Below are 27,175 nucleotides of genomic sequence, written 5' to 3' on the forward strand. Positions count from 1 at the left end.
TCTGTGTAAAAAAAAATAACTGAAAATGACATTCAGTTAAATATCAAATTTTGTAATTAGTTTATGCAAAAGAGACTAAAGAAAGCAATTGTGAACTTGGAAAATTTTCCTAAATCGTTGGCTTGCTTAAATTTTTAATTGAAATATTCCTTCCATATTGGGAAGTGACTTTGGATTCTTCATACACTGCTATTCTATGTCATGGAATAACTGTGCTTCAAATTATGTAATACGCAAACTTCACATCATTAAAACTAAGTGCCACGAAAATGGAAGGGTTAATGAGATTTTGCTGTTAATATAATTGTAATTTGCACAGCGATTTCATTTTCATTGTTAAAAATATGTAACATTATGCTCTTTCTTTTGCAGAGTAAACCGTTTTGGATTATAGCTAGGGCAGTGAAGGACTTTGTGGATAATGAAGGTTTAGGTAAGAAACTTTTACAGTATTTGTATTATTTAGGTATGCATGAGAGAGAGAGAGCGAGAGTGAGCACAATCTGATTAAAAATGAATTATGCCTATTTTAAGTCTCTTCAAACTTGAAATTAGTAATTACCAACATTCACATATAATTTAGATTACCAATGAAATGTACAGGGTGTCCCAAAAAGGTGTAACCAATTTTAAATGTTTGTAACAAATGTAATTTTAATGATAGAAACACAAAACCTGCTCTAAATGTGAGAAAAACAATTTTTTTATTTTTTATTTTAATTTTTTTAGGAGCATTAGCAACTAAGGCCATATTGCTCCGGGGATATGCAGTGGTCATTCCCTGACCTTTCCGCATCCTCCATATTTGGTGGCTCACAGGCTCGAACCCCGGTCTAATCAAGAAGCATGTGCTACGCACTGCTGCTCCTGCCCACCTGGCTACGGAGGCGCCCCAGAAAAACAATTGAAGTTTTTACTGACATCAACATGTGCACCACTTGTCACATGAACAATATCTAATCGGTAATAAAGTTCATTCCATGTTTTTTCAAGAATGTCACGCTTAATTATAGTAATTGCATTTGTAATCCTGTGCTTTAAGTCTGTGATATCTGCAATAGACTTTGTAGACTGTGTCTTTGATGAATCCCCATAAGAAGAAATCACAAGGGAATAAATCTAGTGAACGTGGGGGCCACCCAATGGGACCATCATGCCCAATCCAATGGCCAGGAAACTTGTCATCAAGAGACCTCCTCACACTCAAAGCCCAATGTTGTGGTGCTCCATTATTTTCCAACAGGTGCTCCATCCTGTTGGAAAATAACTCCATTTGGCAGTTCATCCAATTGAGGATACACATAAAGCTCAAGCATGTCCTGGTAATTATCCACTCTCACAGTCGCTTCTTGAAAGAAAAAGGGTCCAATGACATGATCAACCATGATGCCACAACACACATTCACCTTTGGGCTATCTCGCTGATACTCCTGCACGCAGTGTGGGTTTTCAGTCCCCCAAATTCTGACATTTTGCTTATTCACCTTTCCCGAAACATGAAATGTGCACTCGTCCATGAAACAAATCCGTGTCTTTACCCGTTCATCTTGTTCCATTTCCTCCAACATGTCTTCTGTGAATTGTTTACGTTTCACACGGTCATCCCTGATTATGTGCTGGAGAATCTGCAGTTTATAAGGGTGCATTTTCAATTTTCTTTGCAACACTCTATGCACTAAAGTCTTGGGGATGGCCAGTTGCTGTGCTACTGTTCTAACGGATTTTCGAGGACTAAGAACGAATGCGTCTCTTACAACTTCCACTCTTTCCTGCATCAGTGCTGGTTGACCAGGGCTTTTCTTAGGATGGATGCTACCTGTTTCCTTGAACAGCTGATACCACTTTCTGATGCTGTTACGGGGTGGTGGCGTAATTTCTTCCTGAAATTACGCTGAACCTGTGTTTCAGACCGGGTTTCAATAAACCACTCCACTACTTGTGCTTTGGTCATGGGATCCATTTGTTACCTCTCTACTTAAACTTCAGGACAACTGTCACAATCTGCAAAAGAAAAGAACAGATTATTAGAATGGATTATTGAAGTAAAAACTTAATCTGTTTTTCTCACATTTAGTGCAAGTTATGTGTTTCTATCATTAAAATTACATTTGTTACAATTTAAAATTGGTTACACCTTTTTGGTACACCCTGTATAATTAATAGAATGAGGATTCTTCATTGTTAAGCCCATGTTGCTAAAATAGTGATTATAATCGTTGTTCTTTCAAACTACCTGGGAGTTATTTCTTTGGGTATTTTGTTCATTGTGGCTAAATTAGTCTGTTCATCCCCCCCATTTCAGTTTTTTCTTCCAAAAATCAAATTTTTTCATCCTGCAAAACAGATCAGCTGACTTCAGAATACATGCTATTTACTGACACAGTATATTTATGTAGCCTCCAGCCAAACTTCCACCTGTAAAAGGGTAATCGATTGTTGGAACAAACTTCTTGGAGGTGATGGACAGTTTTTTTTTTTTGATAATATTTTATAAGCTTGCTTTCTCGCATCATTTGCCACTACTAATACTGAGAACATGATACAAAAATAATGATGATGTTATTTAGAGTTTGTGGACAATTTAGAAACAAAACTAGGAGTCTGGTCGAGAATCCAGTTTTGTCATCAATTCACGTATAATAGAGAGGTGAAATCATTCCTTTATATATAAACGGCTGAAAACTAAATTAAATACTAATATTTAATTTTTATATTTTTAATATTTAATTTAATATTTAGTATTTTATTAAATACTAATATTTAATTTAGTGAATTGTTTTAAATGTATGAATTCTCTGTGTAAATATATGTCTATAAGTATTATAGTATATGATTGTAATAAAAGTATAAATTTTTCTTTTTTGTTTTACATATAAAAAAATTCTTTTTATGGTCACTACAGGATTCAATTAAAAGTTAAATGGAGGTTTTGTGGTCAAGTTTAAGATTAAAAATATCACCCTGTAATTGGGTGATATTTTTGACGTATATGATATTAATTTTTAATAGTTTTAAAAATGTTTGATTTGCAAAACCTTAAAAGATGCTTATGGAATCTCAGAATGAAACCATTCTTTTGATTATGAATTATCTGTTGCAATTCATAGTCGAAATTATATGTATTATCTGTGCAGACTTGCATTTGTCTTTTGCAATCAGTAAAGTGGAAAAAATAAATCATAACATGTAATAGACAGAGTATTACTTTCTGAACTTATCCAATATTAATGAGTAAAAGTAGTTATATGTAATAATTTTTGAATAACAAAGGTTCTTTTTCCCTCTCTCCAAAAGGATGTTTACCAGTGAGAGGTGTAATTCCTGACATGACAGCTGATTCAGGTCGTTACATCAGACTTCAATCTGTGTGAGTTACCACGTTTATATTTTTTCTGTACTCTCTTTTTGTGTATAAAATATTGGTGGCTACACAGGTGACAATTTATAAAATAGTGAAATAGAGTAAAAAGCTTTTTATGCATGTCCATTTTTTTATCCTGTGGCTGTCTTGGGTGAGATTCTGTCATATTATTATAACGTACTGAATGTTGTTTTGTGATGGTAATCATTCCCATTACCTCTCCCCATTAGCCACCCTTGATAAGGTACTTTGCAACTGCTGTAACTTGCCATGAAGTGATAGTAAATAGGAATGTTCCTACAAAACTCTAAATTATATTTATGGCACTTGGATGGTATGTCTAATAATAAATAGAATGTTTCTACCAAACTAAATTTTGGCACTTGAAAGGTATGTTTAATACACTAATTTTATTGGAATAAATTTGCTTCAATAATTTTAATTGATTTGCAACACATTCTTGGGAAAGAGTAAAGTCATATTTTTATTCTTAATATAATTGTTATTTTTGAAATATTACAGCAATTCTTTAAATTCAAAGTGATTATTTCAGTTTTAGGTAATGAATTCTGTTACCAAAAATATTGGGATACTAAGCAAAAAATGAAAGGAATCATTTACAGATTAGATGGTAATATGGTTAAAATAATTATTTTTGTGATTAAAGGTGCCTTGGGACTAACACATTTTGTTATAATTGCTGTCCTTCCATTCTGTGTGAAAAGACTTTAGTTTGAATTGTGTCTTGAGTGGAAGAACTTCTTTCTCCCAGCAACTTGTTTGCATTCTGCATAAGAGGAAGAGACTGACCATAGAACATGCTCGATTTACAGACATGATACATTGAATTGATGACTCATCAATAGTTAATTGCATCGGTTCAAGTTCAGGACAACCTAACCGTCTAGCATGTAATGCCGCACATTGTCTTGATGGAAATATTTTTACATTCTTCTAGTAGAACAAGTTTTAATTGGGTGAGTGATAGTAGCATCTATGGAATACATACCTTTTCCAATCCATCCTATGGTGGTTCTGTTATACTCGTATTGGGACTCAGAGCAAGACATTCATCAGTGCTTCATTATTTTCTCCAGAGCGACCCTAAACTTTGTGAGGACATTATCTTGCAGAAAGACAAGACCTTGTACAATAAAATTGCACCATTGTTGAAAGAACTAGGTTACAATATGCTTCTTCTGTAAAGTCGCAGCTACAAAAACTGTCAGTCCAACACCATACCATGAAAATCATGCCTCAAACCATCAGTCTGCTATTAATGGCAGCGTGATGCCTCATGCCTATGAAGAATTTGGACTTCACTATCCAATTGCATCACATAATAGGAAAGACTAAATTTGAAAAATAATGAAAATTGTTTCTGAAAGCGGACACTACTGAACATAGTTTCATATCTAAGCTCATTAATGTGTCCTCTTTCTGAAACTACATTTTGTAGTTTCTGATAAGGTCACTGGTTTTTAATTGGGGGGTAATATTAGGTTTTAATTACCTTGCCAATTATTTGGCAAGGCTTTATATTAGTGTATATATAAGGAGTTTCAGAGTTATTTGGGCTAAATCATTTAAAAGCAGTTTGATCAATTTTTGTTATCGTTAATCATTTCATGAGTATCTTTTTTTTTTTTTTGTTTGTTTTTGTTTGTACGTGTGTATGTGTGTGGGCTCTGGGAATATATGTTAAGGTTATTTCAAGTTGGGAGTGAATGTCAAGGCCATTTCAAATATGTATATTTCAGATAGCGTATCTGTTTATGTACAAACTCTTGAAATTTTCCTAGTTTGTGCTGCCATCTCTTCTCTGTTTCTGACTAATAGTAGACAGTCTTAATAAATGGCATCATGAAATTAGCTTTAGGAATAAGAGTATACTGCATTGTCGACCACTTTTGTCTGAATTATTGATTTTCAACAATAATTTACTTTAATGCTGGACAATTAAGTCAAAATGTGAATAAATTAATATTTAGAAACATTTATATACAAAGTTTTCATTTTTACAAAGCATAAATTTATGAAGAAACTCATTCCACAGAGCTAACCTCTATGAAAACTGATTGCAGAGGGCCCAAACATGTTCAGGAAACTTACTTGTGAAAAAGTTACAGTTTTTCCAAAATTGTTCTTAAATTGTTCTAAGCTGTTTGTGGTGTATTGTTTTACAGACTTTAAAGTGAGGGTTACAGACCTAAAGTGAATTTTTAAACTGCATTATTTTTAATTCCAGCAGAATAGTGTCCACTTGAGAGAATTAAGTTTTGTGCTCTTTTCTTTATGGGAAAACAATAAATCTTTCAAAAACAAACAGAAGCACAAGTAACCTGAAACTATAAACACAGTGTTTTGGCACTAGTCCAGTACTATTCCAACTCAATAAATAATAACAAATCTTTCAAAAACAAACAGAAGCACAAGTAACCTGAAACTATAAACACAGTGTTTTGGCACTAGTCCAGTACTATTCCAACTCGTCAAGCAAAAGGCCAAATAGTTGCAAATACAGTGGCAGGTCACCCGACAGGTTGTTGTATGCAATTTCTGTAAGAAAAAGATCTCTTCAGAAACTATTGCAGTAAAAGTTGATTATGTTTAGGAAGGTAGAAAAAATTTCAGATTTTTAATCATTGATTAATGGTTAACATGGAAGCATTTTCGAGAGAGACCGCTCTGGTGATCCATCACCTCAAGACAGTAAGTAAAGAAGCCTCATATTTTGCATGTTTTGTTAGGTATGTTATATGTTTATGGTGGATTTTGTATTATAAAGATTTATCTTTAAATATTTTTTTGATTTCAGTGTTTGATTAAGTAATGTTAACCCAGTGGCAGCCATGACATCATATGCCATGTGCTGGGGGGGGGGAGAGACGCGAAATATTAAAATGGCTATTGGAATAATGTAAATATGAATTTATATTTTCGATCTTCTGATTTGATTTGATTTTTTTGTGTAACAAAAAATCAAATATGCTTATTGGCATTCTGCATGTCAGTTCATGTAACAATAAGCTTAAGCATTTGTTGAGAATTCCATGAGATTGTAATAAAAGGGAACATCACCATTCAGAAAAATTACTTCTAGAGGGATGAGATGAGATGTCTAACATTAATTTGTTTTGTTGTTGATGGGGTTTTGAGTGCGATGGCTACTTAGGCCATGTTGCACTTAATAAAGTGGTTCATACTCCCTGTGTTGGTTGATATACAAGCAGTTAGAAACAGCTATACAGTCCTATTCGTATTAGGAAGGAGAAGAATTCTATGAGATTTGATTTTTTGCCTATTATATGGCTAAACGAAAAAGGTTCCTTTAAGGTTGCCAGAGAACTGAACAACACTAGTCGAGCATTATTATATAGAGTACATTCCAGAAGTATGTGTTTGACTGTGAGTGGTGTATGACAATGATTACCTGAGGGTCATTCCCTGACAAGAGGAACAGATGAGTTAAATGAGTATGGCCGATTCTGACTCTGACTAGAATTACTTCTTCTTGTCTGTTTACAAATGAGGCTGGAAGCCCATAATTTTGGTACAGGTTTAATTTGAAGTAGTTTATTATGAATTTGCACTTGCCATTGAAGAGTCCATCGATCTTTACATATACTTTGTATATTCATTTTATAATCAGTGAACAGTACTAGGGAATTCATTAGGGCTGATCTGGATGGATGTTTGGCAGCATCAGCAATTTCATTTCCTGGTATTCCAATATGGCCTGGGATCCAGCAGAAGATAACCTTTTGTTGATGCTCTTTGAGATGTATCAATTCTGTTCTAATGAGCTTTAATAATGGGTGAGTAGGTGGGGAAGTTGCTTTGCAAGGCTAATAAGGAACTTTGTGAGTCTGTGTATATTATGCTCTTTTGAATTGACATATGTAAAATATTTTCTATTGCAAGCTTTATGGCATATAATTCAGTTGTGTAACTACTACTCTGTTGGATTTTGTTTTCATCTTGCACATAATTTCATTTTGAAGTGTGTTAGTTGGATTATAATTTTCTGGTGGGTAATGTAATTCAGATTTCAAGTTTCTGGCTGATATTGTTTCGTCAACTGTTATTTTACTGCTTTTAGCAGATTTTATATTCTGTGAAACTGATCATATAAGTGAAATTCTTATTTTAATTTTTGTGTCTTCTTGCCAGTTTTTGGGCACATCCAACTTTTTCCTGTTTGGATGTGCCTAGGGTTCAGGTAGAATAGTCTGGCATACAGAATACAGCAGTTGCTAATGGGCTGCTGATGTGACATTAAATTTCCGAAAGCATTGGCACTTCAATTTTGCATGTGGCTGTCATTAAGCCTGTCATTCACAATAAAGTAGTAAACTTCATTGCCCTACTATTTAATTGCCCACAATAAAGTGTAAACAATTATATCAGCATACAAGATTATTGTTGACTTATATTTGTGTTCTGATTCATATATATTATGCTCTTGATTGCAGAAATTCAGGAAATTGGTGGGAACAAATCTGGTCTTTAAATTTCTTAAAAGGTTCTTGCAATTTTTTAAAATGAAGCATATAATGAAAAACTTATGAGACTTATTTTTAAATTCAAAATATATTTTTGCCATATATGCTTAAAGTATAGTCCACAGGATATCTACTGTAGCTATATATTATTCCTTCTTATATCAACTGTACTGTCAAGATAATGAAAAACATTTTAAGAAATGCCCAATTTTAAATTATTGATTGGCCTTTATTCCAAACATTTCCATAGTATCGTGGAGGACTCAGATGTGCCTGTCAGTATGACTTCTAGGGATCTGACAGATAGAGGCTTATTTAATCCTTTTGGTCTTTTTATGCTCTGTGTATATATTTGCAGGGATTCCTCACCAACAATGAAAGGTTTTTGAATGAACAAATACCACGTCATTGAACATACACATAAAAAGTTAACTCAGTTTTAAAATATAACATATAAAATCAGTTATTGCCAACCACGTAATGAAGAGACATTACCTGAGCATAGACAAGCAAGAGGGGTTAATACTAATATATGCAGAGTGGCTACCTTATTATGTATACCTGCTTAATAGTGAGTAGCTCCCAGCCCTCAGAACAGTTTGGATTTGTCATGGCGTAGATTCAAGAAGGTGTCAAATTTGTCAGGGATGCTGGTCCATGTTGACTGAATTACTTCCCAGAGTGGAGTGTTCTTTTTGGAGTAGAGATCTGCTCTGAAGAGATCATTCCACTTTATCTCACAGATGTGCAATTCAGTTTACATCTAATGATTGAGAAGGACACTGCAGTAAGCTGAATTCATTGGGTTCCAGTTTATGGTTCCAGGAACTGAATGTTGCTAGAACCAAACCAGTTCTATGCATTTCTACCCTGGTGAAGTGGTGCATTATCCTGTTGAAAGAACCCATTCATAGATGGATACAGTGCAGCCGTGAAGGGATGTACCTGGTTGGAAACAATTTCCAGATAACCTGTGGAATCCAAATGTTGCTTCCTTGTATCAAAAGGTCCAATATGCATCAATATAAAAACACTCCTCACACTATCACACTGCCACCACATGTCTGCATCATTGACACCTGGCATGATGGGACCATGAAAATCCTCTGTTGTCCAGCATTGATGTTCCTGAGTCCACTTTAATCTTACTTTCTTGTGTTTTGCTGACAGGAGTGAAACCCAGTTCATTTGACTTCAATTCCCCATCTGTAACAAAGTAGGAAAAACTGTTCATTTGAAATTCTTCTTTGGTTATGGATTGTTATTTGACCGACTGTAGCTTTTCTGTTATTCTGTAGAAATCTTGTCAGCCTCTGTTGGCTTTTTTGCATCACTGAGCTGTTTTTGACTTTCTGAGACATTCTTGCTAATGCATTTGGTGTTGACTACCATGCTGCATTCAGAGTCATGTAACTCTTTTCTCTTGTACATTCAGAATCATTAGATTCTGACCATCTGTTTACATTATATGGTACAAATACATGATTCTGTTACTGAAAGAGTGCTTCATTTCATGAAAAGGGTAGGTGTATCTAATAAAGTGGCCACTTAGTATCTAAAATAAGCACATATGGTTAAAAAAAAGGATTCCATTCTAAAAATTTCCATCTTGTTAAGATAAATGTGATATTGATATCAAAACTGGACAACAGGTGCATTGAAGTTTGAAATTTAAAATGAACCAGCACAAATCCTTTTTCATTACTTCTGATATTGTTAAAAACCTATCAGAAACCAGGATAACAATAATGTCAAAAATTCAATCAAGAATATAACACAATTTTGAGAGGGTGCTGAGTTTCATTACAAGTGGATGCAGTGAAATTCTTTACTTGTTATATTATATCGTTACGCTTGTTATTTTATTTTTAATTTAGATAGAGATTTTGTAGGTTACTACTTAATATACATAAAACCGTTGTTCCATTCAAATTTTGCCACCATTGTTATAGTATAGAGTGAGTGGTAGGGAATTCAAATTTTTAATTGTGGTAAATAGGTAGCTAACGCAAAACTAGATAGCGTGATACATATGACAGCATTTAGAAATCTATTAGTGTAGTATTGATAATTGATTAATCTTATTAATTTTCATTGTATTCAATCAGATATTATGCTTGAGACTAGAGCAGCAAAGCAACGAGCACAAAGTAGCAGGAGTACTGTGGCTTGGGGAAGAACCGAGGAAGGGGGGTTCTCCAACGCATCACAGCTTCAAAAAATGTGTAGCTTGTGAAATGTTTGCAGATCTTTCTGGAATAGGACATGATTTAGCCAAGGAAGATGTCTTTGTGTGTGTGCGTGCGCGCGCTAGGTGCAGAGTGTGTCAAGAAATTAGGCGCCAACCCAGCGTTCTGATGGGTGCCTATGAGAGTTTGAAAAGCCAGGTAGATGCCCTCAAAGGTATTAAAGTGGGTAACCCATCAAGCTATCGGCTGCCCAAATCAATGCCAGAGCTCCCTCTTGGGCATCAGGCTACACATTGGCAATCTCCGAGGCAGAATGCGCTGGTCCCTCAGGAGATAGTTATTGTCGGTGACTCTATTGTCAGAGAGATGGGTAATATATTGTGGAATAGGACCATGGTATGTCTGCCAAGGGCAAAAGTTCATGACGTAGAGCTGATATCTTTTAAGGGCACAAAGGATTATATTGTTGTGTAAAGGGTGTTGGCACTAATGACATTGAGAGTAGGAGATCTGCAGACTTACTTGCTTAACAAGTAAGGAAGTAAGCAAACCCTTAGCCATAATTATGAGAGCTTCCTTGGACTCAGGGGAGGTGCCGATGGACTGGAGTTGTGCAAATGTGACCCAATTCACAAAGGCAGATCAAAGGGCGACACAAGTAATTATAGACCTGTGAGTTTAACTTCTGTTCCAGGAAAATTAATGGAGGCACTGGTTAAAGAAGCACTGCAGGATCATCTAGACAAGACTTCAGTAATAGCTCAGACACAGCATGGTTTTGTTAGGGGGAAGTCTTGCCTGGCCAATTTGATTGGATACTATGATGCAGTCACAAAAGAACTGGATGCAGGGAATAACTTTGATATTATATACTTGGATCTTAGAAAGGCTTTTGATACTGTTGCACATAGAAGACTGCTGCACAAATTGGAGCAGTGTGGCATTGGAGGCAAATTGCTGCTATGGATAAAGGGGTGGTTGAGGGGGAGAAGACAGAGAGTGGTAATCAATGGACACTGCTCATCGTGGACTGTTATTAGTGGAGTCCCTCACGGTTCAGTGTTGGGTCCATTATTGTTTTCTATATTTATAAATGATATTGATGATGGTATATCAAGCTTAGTGTCCAAGTTTGCAGACGATACGAAGGTTGGCAGGGTTGTCAAGGACACTACTGACACTATGCTGCTGCAACAGGATCTGGAAAGGTTGAGCAGATGGGCTGAGAGGTGACAAATGAAGTTTAACATTGACAAATGTAAAGTACTACATATGGGAAACAGCAACCCCAAAGCAACGTATCAACTCTGTAGTACTACACTGACAGTGGTAGAGAATGAAAGAGACCTGGGGGTGGTTGTGCAGGCAGATATGAAGTTTTCTGAGCAGTGCAGATGGGTTGCAAGAGTAGCTCATGGTGTATTGTCAATGATATATAGGAATTTTTCTAGCAGGGATAAGGAGGTGATTATTTCCTTGTATAAGGCAATGGTCAGGCCACACCTAGAGTACTGTATACAGATCTGGAGGCCTCATTTAAAGAAGGATGTAGAGCTGCTGGAACAAGTACAGAGAAGGGCAACAAGATTAGTGAATGGAACAAAGGGGTGCTCTTATGAAGAAAGGCTTACGTTTTGCAAATTACAGTGTCTGGAGACCAGACACTGTAATTTGCAAAACTGGTGGCACCAGCTAGGTGATCTGATAGAGGTGTATAAAGCCTTGAATGGTTTGAGCATGCTCAATGCTGATGGGATTCTTCCTCTTGCTCAGAATAATCACCTGAAAGGGCATAAATTCAAATTGAGGAAAGACAGATGTAGGATAGACGTGTGGAAATTTGCCTTTAGCCAGCGGGTGGTTGGTTGGTGGAACAGACTTTCATCCCTTGTCGTGGAAGTTGATAGCCTAAATAAGTTTAAGGCTCAGCTGGACAGGTATTTCGAACGAACAGGGGTGAAGTAGAAGTGGTTTTTTTTTTGGTTTTTTTTCGGCTGATGCTGCATAAGCTTGCTTTCTTGCATCAAATGCCTCTGCTAATGCTAAGGGTGAAATGTGTAATTACAGACCAGTTAGTTTAACTTCTTCTGGGGAAAATAATGGATGGAGTCACTGGTTAAAGAAGCATTGCAGGATCATCTAGACAAGACTGCAGTAATAATTCAGACAGCATTTTTTTGTTAAGCGAACAATCTTGTTTAACAAATTTGATTCATAGTGTGATGTGGTTACGAAGGAACTGGATACACAAAATAATTTTGATATATAATTGGATTTCAGGAAAGCTTTTGACAGTGTTGCGCATGGAAGACTACTGTACAAATTGGAGCAGTATGGTATTAAGGATACGTTGCTGCAATGGACAAAAGGGTGGTTAAATGGGAGAAGACAGAGTGGTAATCAGTGGATGCTGCTCTTCATGGACTAATGTTACTAGTGGTTGCCCCCAGTGTTCAGTGTTGGGTCCACTGTTGTTTTGTATATTTATCAATGATATTGATGAAGGTGTATCAGGCATAATGTCGAAGTTTGCAGATCATAAAAGGTTGGCATAGTTGTTAATGACAGTAATGGCAGTAAAAAAAAAAAATAAATAATAAAAAAATAATAATAATGACAGTATGCTACTGCAACAGGATCTAGAAAAGTTGGGCAGATGGGCTGAGAAGTGGCAACAGAAGTTTAACATTGACAAATGCAAAGTACTGCATATGGGTAGAAGTAACCCCAGAGAAATATATTAACTGTGTTACTACACTTAGGGTGGTAGAAAATGAAAAAGACCTGGGAGTAATTGTGCAGTCAGATATGAAATTTTCTGAGCAGTGCAGACAGGCTGCCAGAGCAGGTCATGGGGTGTCATTAATGTTATGCAGTAATTATGCTAATAGGGAAAAGGTGATTATCCCTTTGTATAAAGCAACGGTCAGTCCATGCCTTGTACCGCGTACAGGACTCAAGGCCTCATTTTTGAAAGAATATAGAGTTGCTTGAGCAAGTATAGAGAACGGCAACAATATTGGTGAGGGGAACGAATGGGCGGTGTGGGGAAATTTGCATTTAGCCAGCAGGTTGTTAATTGCTGGAACAAACTTCCATCTGTCGTTGTGTAAGTTGATAGCTTAAATAAATTCAAGCAGGAACTGCACAAACGTTTAGAGGGAATGGTTGTGTGAAATTATTTTTTATTATTATTATTTTTTTTAAGCTTGCTTTCTTACATCACATGCCTCTTCTACTACTACATAGATAGAAATGATATTTTGGAAGGAAACAGAATGAATTTGTAAAGCGAAAATTTTGTTTAACTAACCTACTTATGAGCTGAATGTAGAAATAATTTTTGCATTGTTTTATTTTTATTTTAGCAAAACATTTGTGACTTAGAGCCACATGATAACTTACTATACAAGCTGGAAAATCTGAGGATAATAGGTAATATATTCTTTTCATAGATCAGGTGATTACTACCAGCTGGGGGGAGAGAAGGGTTATGATCAATGGTAACTCTCAGATTAGACTGAGGTTAGAATTCAGTTCTCTTGGGATTGGTATTGGACCACTGTTTTTGATTTTTTTTTTTTTTAAATGGGCTTGAAAAGGGGTAATCTCTGTGATGTTGGAGTTTGCAGGTATGTCCAAAAAAATTAATGATTAGTGCCAAGCAGCACACCGTCAGAATAATTTGGATAAATTTTAAGAATGGGCAGCAAAGTAAGTTCAGTGCTGAAGAACATAAGGTTCTGTGCTTGGAAAATAGCAAACCCAAAGTAACATATACACTTGAAGGAATTGAATGATATATGCAGACGTGAAGGTCTCCATGCCACATATACAAGTGCAAGGAAGAGCCTGTGGTTTCCTATATATGATATATCAAATATTTGCTTGTAGAGAATAAAGAGTACCTGTCACTGTATAAGGTGATTGCAAGACTGCACTTGGAATACTGTATCCAAGTATGGAGACCACACTTCAAAAAAAGACAAGAGCTTCTTGAAAAGGTCCAAAGATCTGGTTCCTTCTGATAATAGCAAAAAGCTTGCAATTTACTTGTTTCTGTTCCCTGATTGAAGACAAAGCTTTACAATTAATAGCATAACCCACATGGTTATTTTTCAGGCCATATTTGTAATCAGCCCAAGTCATTTTGAAGCCATATAGCTTGGTTCCAATCATTAATTATTCCCACAATCTTCAAATCATCATCATATATTGATATATTTCCCTGTTTTCTCTTGTCAACATCATTAAGGAAGATTTGTAACAAGAGACCTGGTACTGGTCTCTGAAGAATATCCATTTTTGACTACCTGCTGACTAGAGCAACTGATCTTGTGTGTTAGATCAATTGCTTCAGCTAGCAATTGATCCACCACTGGATTTTACTGGCAGTCCCAGTTCATATAATAACCTCTCGTAACAAACTATCAAAATATTTACTAAAGTCTAGGGCGCCTCCGTAGCCAGGTGGGAAGGGGCAGCAGTGCGTAGCACACGCTTCTTGATTAGACCGAGGTTCGAGCCCGTCACCACCAAATATGGAGGATGCGGAAAGGTCAGGGAATGACCACCGCATATCCCGGAGCAATATGGCCTTAGTTGCTAATGCTCCTAAAAACCAACAACAACAACAACTAAAGTCTAGAGGTGCCTCCGTAGCCAGGTGGGAAGGAGCAGCAGTGCGTAACACGTTTCTTGATTAGACCGGGGTTCGAGCCCATCACCACCAAATACGGAGGATGCGGAAAGGTCAGGGAATGACCACCGCATATCCTGGAGCAATATGGCCTTAGTTGCTAATGCTCCTAAAAACCAAATAACAACAACTAAAGTCTAGGTATATAATATGAAAATTTTGTTTTGCCTACAGCTGTTTTATGATTTTGCTATAATATGTCAGGCAAGACCTTCACTTCATGAATCCTTACTGTGATCCCTCTACTTTTCCGTTCTTATTGAGGTAGTCCTGTATTGTATTCTTAATCATAATTTCACGATCTTACTCACCATAGAAGCTGAACTCATTGATTGATATTTCCCATCAACTCTTTAGCTCTTCTTGTATGATCTGGAGAGAGACCATTCTTCAATGTAAGGGTATCATCTGAGAGGGTAACAATGATCTCATTAACATTACTAATATTGTATGTACTCACATGTTGCTTCTTTTTTTTTTTTTTATATAACTGGATTTATATCATTTAGTTAATGCTGTAGCTTATTTTGCAGAAATCTGACTCCTCTTCACTGTTTTCTCCCTGGTTAAAATGTTTTTCAATTGTAAATATCATTGCTTGAAAGATACCCTTTCAACTTCTTTGCCCTATCATTGGATCATCAGTGGAATCACAGATGATCCAATGTAAGGGGCTGTTTGATTTACTTTATTTTTGTATTCATATATATGAGTAGAACTTCTTGTCCTTATTTTAGCTTTTTTTTTTTATACTCAACTTTCTTCTCTTGTCTTTACCTCATCGGTGGTTTTGTTACAAATATGCTTATAATTGTCATATGAATTGATGTCTCATGATAGTCTGTAACTATCCCTGCTTTTTTTTATTTTTTTATTTTTCTCCCCTTGGCTAAACTTTTCTCTGTTTTCATCCATTTTGACATCTTTCTTTTGTAATACTTCACTGGAATGAAAGTGTTGGCTTACAGAATAAATCACTTAAACCCTTACGGCAATGTGTTATTGTAAATGCATAATGCAGGCATTGTATACTAGTCTCTCCTGAATCTGTTGACTGGAGAGACAACTATAGCCCAAGGATATTTATATGCTTATAAATATTTATGATATTTATACTCCTGCCTAAAAATTTGGAATCACAGCAGTTTTCATTAATTGTTTTGAAATTAGCTGTAATATAATGTAAGGTTTAATATAAAAAACAATATACTACAAAATATTTTAAGATTTTTTTTATTAAGCATTAAAAAATTTACAGCAAAAAAATATTGAAATTATTAATATTAACAGCTAGATTGATTTTTCATCAAAATATTCTCCAAGAGATTTTATTAATATCTTACAAGATCGTATGTATAGCTTAGCTTAATTTTCAGCACTCAGCTCATAGTAATCCGCTTAGCTGGTGGAGGGTTTTACCACATACATAGTGGTTATAGGATTCTAATACTTTACAGGGATTATGGGTTTAAAATTAAGTTATGGGCTGTAGAAAAATTTTTAAGAAAGGAAAGTGCACTTTCCATGGTTTCTACAGCCCATAACTTAATTTTAAACCCATAATCCCTGTAAAGTATTAGAATCCTATGACCACTATGTATGTGGTAAAACCCTCCACCAGCTAAGTGGATTACTATGAGGTGAGTGCTGAAAATTAAGCTAAGCTATACATACGATCTAGTTATTACATTACAGCACATAAGGACTCCTTAAAATATCAAGAGTTAATATCTTACAAATAATTAATTTTATAATAGTGTGTTGACTAACATTATTCCAGATGATCTGCAAGATTCCCATAAATTTTGTGAAGATGGGCAGACTTCAAGAAATTGACTGGCTAGATGGTCCCATAAAAGCTCTATTGGGTTTAAGTCAGGTGATTGTGGTAGTCATACCATTATTTACAATACCTCTCCTGTTGTTTAGTGGCTAGAAAGTTCCTACACAGCTTAGAGCTGAGCTTTGATTCATTGTCTTATAATATAAAATTTCTTCCATAAAGTCCAGAGGATATTGCATTACATTCAAGAACATTTTTATAGGCTTCTTTTTTTTTAAATTCTGATGATATCACCCACTCCAGAAAAACAGAAGCAACCTCCAGATAATGGTCGAAGATTGGCCAGATGCCTAAAATCAACTACCGTGCTTGACCGTAGGCACTAAACAATGTGGCACCATTTTTTGTTCAGTTGATTGTCTCATATAAATTGTATGCTTGGATCCAAATTTGTATGCATCTACCCATGGTACATATTTCTGGTTTTAATATGGGTTTTCGGACTGCTACATGACCATGAACTCCTGCTTGTTTAAGATGAAGTTTTACAGTGGATGTAGACATGGGAGATTACATTTAGAAATCAGTGATAGGGTCTTATCTTGTGCTTCCATTGTTGTGCGGTTGTCCTGATTGTGGTTTGTCCTTTAAATTGCCAGTCTCTTTGAATTGTCAAATGGTAGTTTGTACTCATTTAAATGAAACACCTAGTTTTTTGCCATGGAATAACTTTCTTTATACAGAGTTATAATAGCACACTTCCTTCAATACTCAGTTCCTTATTTCTTGCCATGTTTATCAATCACTCAACACAAAATTTACACCAAACACTGTCTGAATTGATGGGTGTTCAATTTTATAAGTTATGGCTCTTACTCCTCAGTTTATATTACTACAAAATACTCTAGAATCATATACAATCTTATATTTTTAAAACAATACTTCCACTTTCTAGAATATTCTAGAAGCATCTACAACATTCAGCAATCTTCTACAGCATTCTGCCACATTTAGGAGTCTTCTACACTTTTCTGGAATATTCTCAAATATTCTAGAAATTTCTTAAATATTTCTTAAGTATTATTTAAGATTTTTGATTTTTATACATAACAGAAAATATTTTAATAAAAATTGGTAAACAAGTTGGTCCTATTTTAATAAAAACTGAAAATTAAGATAAATGAAACATGATTCCAAACTTTTAGATGGGAGTGTATATGCTTATTAAACTGTTCATAATGAGCATACATATTTATAGACTGGATATGTTTGTCAACAGATATAAGCAACAAGGGGATGAAGATGCATGTTATGTATATAAAAGAGTCCAGCAGCTCTTAATGTCTCTAGGGAAGGTATGTATGCTATAATGTTTGCTATCAAGCATTTTTTTATTTTTTGTAAAACTTAATTTATTATTTTACAAATTTTTTTATTGGTTGATGACACAACTCTGCTCTTCAGTACGTGAGAATTGTAATATGTTGTATATAATCTGCCAGAAGAATGGAGGTTTTATATAGTTACATTTTCCCAAGTATTAATAAAATGCACTTTTTTTTTTTTTTTTTTTTTTTTGTTGTTGTTTGGAATGAGAATTCAGTTAATTGGATGAACTCGTGGATGAACTAGTATTCTTTGATCTTTCAGCATTTATATCAAAACAAATCAATTTCTGCTTTTTTGGAATCAGTTTTTAATTGAAGAGAGTGGCTCACTGAATTATATGTTGTCATTATCTTCCTAGTCAGTCAAGCCTTAATTTTTGATTTCCAATGTACATTGAGTTTGCTTAATCCAAACCTTTAAAACACCTTACCTAGATTTGCCTATAATGAGAGTGCCCATCATTCTTGCACACAAAAGCACACAGTTAGATGCTCTTTTACAACTTTATCTCTAGCATGTTTCCACTCTAAGGCCCATCCTGAAAAGAAAGACCCATTTCATCAGCTTTCAATGTTTTCCACAGTATGCATAAAATATTGATTGCAGCCTTTCTTTTTCCACTCACCAATGGTTTCCAAATTACATCAGTAGAATCCCCACATTGCTTTGAAGGAAATATTTTGACATCTGTGGAACTTACCTAACCAGCCATTAGATGGTCTAAAGTCAATAGCACCAATTTCTTTATCAATTTCTAAGCTAAGCTTTGGTTTGAATTATAGGCCCAGAAATGGGAATGTTTAGATTGCATACAAAACATTCTCAGAGATGGGAATGTTTTGACTGCGCTTTGAATAAACCACTCGAAAATCAGTTTTTCCACCAAATAAAATATTTCTTGTGGCACCGTTTGCCACAAGAAAACATATGGTATTTTCTTGCCACTGTTTTAACACAGTTTCTTGATAATTAATAATTGCTGCTGAAGTCTTTCCAATTTTGAAATGATCAGCTAACTTATGAACTCTACATTTTTATTTTCTGGAATATTCTATCTTCTATAGTTTTTCTTTGAGTTAACTGCTTTTGAGACAAACGTAGTATAGTACAAGAATGTAAATTCTTACCTGGGCAAATTCTGTCCACTTGAAATTTACTACAGTACTAAAACAACCTCACACTCTGAGGAAACAAAACTGAGACTTAAAGAATAGATAGATGGTAATGCCAGATATGCAAGTTTTTTTTAATTTTTTTATTTTGAAGATCTAGACATGTTTAGTGGCAATAGGAGTGGTTTCAATAAGAGTGTCCAATTAAGTTTGACTGACAATTTTATTAATGTAACATGCATTTGTAGAGGACTCTAATGCAAATGCATTAGTCCATTTGTGGGATGTTAATTTTTTTTTAAAGAAATTTATTCTACAATACTGTATTACAATTGTATTCTCACATTCACACTGAAACTCTCCTCTTTCTCTCGCAGCAACACCATCTCTCAGGTTTACAATTTTATTGCCTTGCCAAGTGATGTGCAAGCCAGTGGAACTGCTTCAGACAATCAAAACGAAGTTTGTAAATTCTATATTAGTGGTGAGCACATTAACAACATATTCTGCAATCTACTCCATAAGTAATTCACGCCTACGGTATCAGAAGCTAATTAGTGTCACTGTTACTGTAATGACCTTGACGTTCACTTGCCTTTGTGGCTAAATGAAGGTGTGTGTGTGTGTGTGTGTGTGTGTGTGTGTGTGTGTGTGTGTGTGTGTGTTATCAGCAGTGAAGGTGTTCATCTGAAATGTTACTCTTCAAAAATTTAAGCCTTCGCTGCAGGGAGTTTAAAAAATCAAAAAGGACAGCTATCAAAGTGTCCGCATCTGTACTAGAGAGTGTCTGCTTTTAGAGAGGTCACTTAACATGTAATTTAAAATACTTATGGCCGGGGACCCAAGTCTGAGTGTCCACAACAAGGGATGTCTGTTAAAGGAGGTTTCACTGTAGTTTAATTCAGAGATTCGGGTCATCAGTATCAATGGATCCAACAAGGAATACCTTAGAGGATCCATCTTCCCTTGCAGTTGAAGATCTAGGAGTAAATGAACCTTTCATAAGGAATTTTTGTAGGCAAATGTGTTATAAGAGTAATTTCCACTTAATTTTGAAAATTTTCAGATTGTCTGCACATTTTTTTTTTTTTTTTTTTTTTTGTCATTTTAAAAATTTTGATAATATCATTAATGCCCTAATTTGAATTGAATATCTGAAACAAAACTTTTGCCTTCAGACATTGTCAATCAGAACATATTAATGGTTGGTCCAGCTGTTAAATCTTTTCCTTGATTCTAAGGCATTTTCCAAAGCATCAGGTGTTGATAATTTAGTTTATTGGGGGTAGGGGATTTGATAATCTCCCCCACCCCAATCATTCATTTTTGCAAAAAAGCTTTAATTCTTGATAAAAAATCTTCACATAATTCTTTATGCAATCTTTGGATTTTCTTTTAAACCATTTCTGCATGTATATAACAGGAATACAAAGTTCATAAAATCATCTGAAGTAGTCTGAAATACAGACTATTTCAGATGATTTTATGACTGGACACTGCAGTGTAATTATGTCCAAAACATTAATAAGTAGTGAAGACAGATGTTGGGATAATGTTGATGCTTTTTCTAAACCTGATCTCAGATTCAGTCAGTTGTTGATTGCCAGTTATTAAGAGCATCTGAAGGAAAATTGGTTGGGAGAGATGAGTGAAAGAAGTAAAAGAGTGATGCCAAGTTAGAAAATTGGAGAGAGAGAGAGGAGATGGGAGAAATTCCAAATGAAACCTGAAAGAGAGGATCAGAAGGAGGTGGAGAACTGGATTAGAAGAAGCATGTTCCAGAGGAGTAATGGAATTGTCTAGTTAGGTGCAAAAAGGGAACATTACTATGGGCTGGGAGGAGGGGTTGAGATAATGTAGAGGATGTTAGGTGGTTGGAGGGGGGGGGCCAAGAGGTGGGAATGTGAAAGTATAATTGTATGAAAAACATCTTGCAGCAGCAGAAACATTTTTTAAAAATAAACTTTCAGTGAACTCTTCAGTAATTTTGTTTTGCACCTTGTAGTATCAAATAATTACTCCTTTAGCAGAGATTAATTATTGGAGTTCCATTAGAAAAAATGAAAGTTAATGTGATTATTTTTTAGATTTACATAAACTGATTTATTCTTCTCCACTTCAAAACAAAGCTTCTCTCTCTTACACACACAGTTTGCATTTTTCTGAAAATTAACCACTACAGCTAGTTCCCACCTTACCAGTTTTTGCTTTACGAGTTCTTTTTTTCAATTATCGGGTATCAACAAAATCGAATATATATATGTACGTTACTAAATGTTAGACATTTATAAATACGACATTTCAAGCCATGCACATAGTTGTACAGTACAGTAGGGCCTCGACTTACGATGACATCTACATCTGATATTCTCAGGAACTGATGTACAGGTAGTTCCCGACTTTACGAGTTAATTCGTTCCTAGCACACGCTCGTAAAGCGAAAACTCGTTAAGCAGGAATATATTTCCTATATACTGATGCATTTAGGGCTAAAGCCCTAAATGCATCAGTATATAGGAAATTTAGACTATGTATATATTAGGTGCAATAACATCATTAATACACAGCCATTTCTGAATAAACAGAATATTTATAAGGAGGCATCATTTTAAGTTATATCTCATATTGCGAATACCTTCACAACGAGTTGCCATGATATTGCACTACTTCGAATAAGTAACGCTTCATCTAAGGAGAAGACTAATGTTACTTATTCTTAGATAGGTACCACCACCCAGACTGCACCGTTTCCGGGCTATTTGGCCCTTCTTCGGTGGGTGGGTAGGAACCCAAGTGATGCAATGATGGCAAAACAGTTATGAAGTATAACTCCACAATATGAGAGATGCCTGATGGTATATGATGTATTTAGACTAAGACACATTTAAGGCTAAAGCCTCAAGCTGCGAGCAAATTTAGACTATATATATATTAATGATGCTATTGCACTTAATATATACAATTTTAGTAACAATTTTCAAAATACAGCCAGGCCTCGCATAACGCAAGTTCGAATAACGCGATTTTCAGTTAACGCTATTTGAAAAATTATACCACTTTACACGATGCAACTTTCCAGTTAACACGATCTTTCTTTCTTTTTTTTATGCGATAGTTGAAAAAGATTTGAATCGTGCGTTAAACTTACCGCGAGTCGTACGGGCAATAAACAGATGTTTGCCTGCTGCCCGCCTCGGTGTGTTCCATCAACCATCGGAAGAAGACGTGTTACATGTTTGTCTCCTGCTAATAAAGTCAATGCACACTTGCATAAAAATTCAAATTTTTAAATGAGCCAGATGAAAATGTTACCGCGAAGGAGATAACGGTAAAAGAATTAGATGAAATCTTTCGTATCGCATAGAACCTTAAACAAAAGGTTTGAGGTTCTCAGCGATATTTATTTCGCCAGGGCCCAGAGAAGATTGTTGTTGGCTATCGGAAATTGATTGATGAAAAGAGAAAGTCAGCACTGTTCAAATATTTCCGCAACAGTCATTTCTTCATTGTGTATTTTATGTCAGAGGTTCCCAAACTTTGTCGGTTCACGGCGCTCTTAGTGTCTCAGTAATTTTTTCAAGGCGCACCCAGACCAAAAGAAATACCTAACGGTTCTGTTTAGTAGTTAGGTCCAAACAACTTAATAAGAAATGCTGAAACTGTGAACTACCTTGAGCTAGTAGTTCGCGCGGTGTCCGACAGATGTCGAGTATTGCTGTGTTTTCCTTGAAAATTTTAAATATTCCGCGTCGCACAGTTTGGGAACCGCTGTTTTATGCAATAAACATTTAATTCCATAATTATTTTCATTACCTTTTACATTGTATACAGTTAAAAAGTTATTTAAAAGGTATTTTTAAAATTCTTTATGGACATTCCAAAAGGTCAAGGACCAGTTATCATTTTTCCTATTGATTATTATATTCGATTAACGCGTTTCCGTTTTGCGCGATGCGCTCGTGGGACGAATTAATCGCGTTAATCGAGGCCAGCCTGTATAATGTATTTTGAGGTTACACGAACACTTTTTTAAGGAATTTTTAAAACTAACTTATATTGTATATGTTAAAATAAAAATATCTGGAACTGTGCAGATATATTGTTAGAATTGCACATTTTGTGTAGACTTGCATATTTCTGCATGATTGGCAGAGCTTCTTCATCGGTTGCATTTCATTGTTTTCAAGTGTGCATGCATGCACACTGGGATTTTATCCTGTTTCTGTTATATACGAATTTTAAGCACTTTCAGTGGTGAAACAATGTTGAAGGTACAACTTATTTTTGTGCATTTTACTTATTTACTGTGCATTTTACTTATTTACTGTGTTTAATATATACAGCATGTATATAACACATACTAAATGATTTTGTACTTCATTATAATTTTGTTCTGATGAGGCATGAGCATTTTATTGTCTCCCAATTTTTTTAAAATATATTCTGAAAGCATTAACAATTTTTAATTATAGAGAAATGAAATTTAACACTGAGCAACTTTCATGTGTAGAAGCTTTTAGCATAAAAATAGTATACTGTAATAAGGGATAAGCATTCAGGCTTGAAAATATTAATAGTTAATCATATGCCAAACAAAAACCGAAGTTTAACATTGAAAAATGTAAAGTACTGCATGTGGGTAGCAGTAACCCCAGAGTAGCATATTAACTATGTGGTACTACACTTAAGGCAGTAGGGAATAAAAAGGACCTGGGAGTAATTGTGCAGTCAGATATGAAGTTTTCTGAGCAGTGCAGACAGTTTGCAAGAGTAGCTCATGGTGTCTTGTCAATGATATACAGGAATTTTTTTAGCAGGGATAAGGTAATAGTCAGACTCTTGCATAAGGCAATAGTCAGACCACACCTTGAGTACTGTATACAGGTCTGGAGGCATCATTTTAGGAAGGATGTAGAGCTGCTAGAATGAGTACAGAGAAGGACAACAAGATTAATGAATGGAACAAAGGGTTGCTCTGACGAATAAAGGCTCAAGTAATGCAAATTACAGTGTCTGGTGACTAGGCACCTGCAAGTTGATCTGATTGAGATGTATAAGACCTTGAATGGATTGAGCAAGCTCAATACTGATGAGATTCTTCCTTTTGCAGAGATTAATTGCCTGAGGGGATATAAATTCAAATGAGGAAAGACAGTTGTAGAATCAACATCATCATCCATTTTCAATCCCCTGCAGGATGAAGGCCTCTCCAGCAACTTTCCAGTTCCTTCTGTTTTGTGCAATGGCCATCCTTTTACTACCCACAAACTCATGAATTTCATCTGTTCATCTCCATTGTTGTCTTCCAGGTTTTCTTCTAGCTCATCTTGGGTACCATTCTGTTATTTTCTTAGTCCCTCTGTCATCATATCTTCGAGCTATGTGTCCTGCCCAAGACCATTTTAGTTTTTTAGTTTTGATAAGAATGTTCTTTACTTGAGTTTGCTGCCTAATCCATGTGTTTCTCTTCTTATCTAACAGTCTTGAATTCCATTCTTCGCTGTGTAGTTCTCAGCTTCTCTTTCATTCTTTTGGTCCATATGTCATGGTGGGAGTATACATTGGTTCATTATTTTACATTTTAGACAAATTGGGATATTGCTCCTCAGTATGTGACTATATTTCCTGAATGCTATCCATCCAAAATTTATTCTTCTCTTGACTTCCAGCCATTTATCATTATTACAGCTAATGACGTGTCCCAGATAAGTATATGACTCCACCTTTTCAATTACTGCTCCTTCAATCATTATTTCCCTTTCTGTGGCATACTTGTTCATCATTACTTTTGTTTTAGCCATATTCATCTTTAGTCCAAAATCCTTACTAACTCTGCATAACTGATTAAGATTTTCCTCTAATTCTTTGGGATCATGGCTTTTGACCACAGTGTCATCTGCAAATCATAAACGGCTTAGGTACTCTCCATTCACATTGACTCCTTTCTGCGACCAGTCTAATCTTCTGAAAGCTTCCTCAAGGTTAGCAGTAAACAATTTTGGAGATATTGTGTCTCCTTGTTGAACTCCTTTCTCAATTTTAAATTTGCTACTGTCTTTGTCTAGTCTAATAAAGGAGGTAGCATTCTCATATATTTTCTTCAAAATCATAATATATGGGGTTTCTATGCCTTGTCTTTCCAGTTCCTGAAACATTGCCTTATGCTGTATAGAGTCAAATGCCAGGCATAATGGTGTTTTATATTCATTTGCTTTCTCCATTAGCTGATATTACGTGAAGGTGATCCATAGTTGAGAATCCTCTCCTAAAGCCAGCTTGCTCTTTTGGTTGATTCTCATCAATTATTCTTTCCAGTCTGTTAGTAATGACCCTTGTGAACAACTTGTAGATGTGGGATAATTTCCAATTTCTTATTTATCTCCTTTCTTATGCAGCAAAACTATGATTGCATTGTTCCACTCCTTAGGCGTCACACCTTTTCTAATGCATTTTGTGAAGAGTCTTGCCATTTTGTGTCATGTCTCTTCCTCCCAATTTTAACAACTTTACAGTAACTTCATCTTCCCCTGGAGCTTTCTGATTCTTCATTTTCTTCAGTGCATGTTCTATCTCATCAGGAAGGATATCAGGTGTATTGTATGTGTTACTAATTTGCAATCCATTTTCTTCCCCACTGCTGGCTTCATTCCCTCGCTCCTTGTATAATATTCCATAGTAGTCTTCTGCTATTTGAATTATGCCTTCTCTGCTATTTATAAGTACACCATCTTTATTCTTCAGTTTCAGTATTATTTGTCTTTCTGTATTACTCCTCATGGCTGCTGATTTAAATCCTTTGTTTTCCCTTAATGCTTGTTCTACTTTTCTTGTGTTAAATTTTCTTATGTCCTCTCTGAGTTTCTTTCTAATGGCTTTGCATAACTCAGTATACTCAATTTTCTCATTGTCAGTGTTTTTCTTTCTTGCTGTTCATTTGTCGTCTTCGGTTCATCATGACAAGTGTTTCTTGACTAATTTTTTCTTATTTGGATTTCTTTTTACTTATAGGTTTCTTTGGCTTTATCACTTTCAGAAAGTTGTAATATTCCTCATCAATATCTTGGTCCTGAGCAGTCTGCAGAAGCTCAAACTTGTTCTTAAGTTCCAGTGCATACTGCTTTTTCTCATCTTCTGTTATCTCAAAGACCTTTGTATTATTTACTCGAGTCAATTTTTTCCTTTCTTTTATCTACATCAAGTGTGCATCTTACCATTGTGTGATCACATCCAATATTTAGAATAGATTGTAGAATAGATATGCAGAAATTTGTCTTAAGCCAGCGGGTGGTTGATTGCTGGAACAAGCTTGCATCTGTTGTAGAAGTCGACAGATTAAATAAATTCAAGGAAGAAGAACTAGACAAACATTTGGAGCGAATGAATAAGTGAAATGGGAAGGGTTTTTTTTTTTTTTGCTGATGCTGTATAATCTTGATTTCTTGCATCATATACCTCTGATAATGCTAAAAAAAGTTTTATAACAAATTGTTTAGAAATGGATGGTTTACCTCTATATCTTTTAGAGGTAAACCATCCATTTCTAAACAATTTGTTATAAAAGCACTGAAGATAAGAGATATCCATCTCTTATCTTCAGTGCTGATACTCTCCGTAGTTGAATAATTCTGCTCCCTCATAGACAAGATCAGCGATCCAAATACACCTCTGAATCGTAATTGCAGATGCCAAAATACATTGAATCACTGCCCCAATCTTTGAGTGAGAGAATACAATACGTCCGTATTTTAAAAATAATTTAAATGATTTGAGACCAAATAAATACATAGTGAATCCATACTCTTAATGCTTTAAAAACTAATATTAAAACATAAAAAAAATTAAGAATCCTCTAAAACATTAAGAGACTGAAGAATTTTGTTGCTTCCCTGAAGTGAATGGTGCTTTTCGACCAGGGTCATGATAATGGGAAAGTGAAACCGTGAGTATTGTGGGGGAATTTTATATCATGGAGATTAGTTGCGATCCTGGTGCACGTGCGTGAAGGACCATGAATCTGAGATGGGTTAGGGGCGACATACCTTGACTGAATTTTGATGTAATTTAATTTCCAGTGTCTCTGAAATTAATAGTTTGGTGTAATCATGTTGGATGCTGAGAATTTTTGCTTCATTGAATA

At 35.3% G+C, this 27,175-nt stretch overlaps 1 protein-coding gene across 2 annotated transcripts in view; it reads left to right on the forward strand.

The window, feature by feature from the left end:
• APP-BP1 (Nedd8-activating enzyme E1 regulatory subunit APP-BP1) overlaps nt 1-27,175 on the forward strand; it is a 237,617-nt gene that overhangs the window by 164,118 nt on the left and 46,324 nt on the right. For both annotated transcript variants that reach the window (XM_090376930.1, XM_090376931.1), the window contains 3 exons: nt 373-433; nt 3,295-3,367; nt 17,817-17,892. In XM_090376930.1, the coding sequence (XP_090233056.1) occupies nt 373-433; nt 3,295-3,367; nt 17,817-17,892 (210 nt within the window). The remainder of the gene's footprint in view (nt 1-372; nt 434-3,294; nt 3,368-17,816; nt 17,893-27,175) is intronic.

The sequence above is a fragment of the Mastigoproctus giganteus genome, chromosome 7 (genome assembly GCF_048544385.1).
Source record: "Mastigoproctus giganteus isolate SK-2022 chromosome 7, ASM4854438v1, whole genome shotgun sequence".
Lineage (NCBI taxonomy): Eukaryota > Metazoa > Arthropoda > Arachnida > Uropygi > Thelyphonidae > Mastigoproctus > Mastigoproctus giganteus.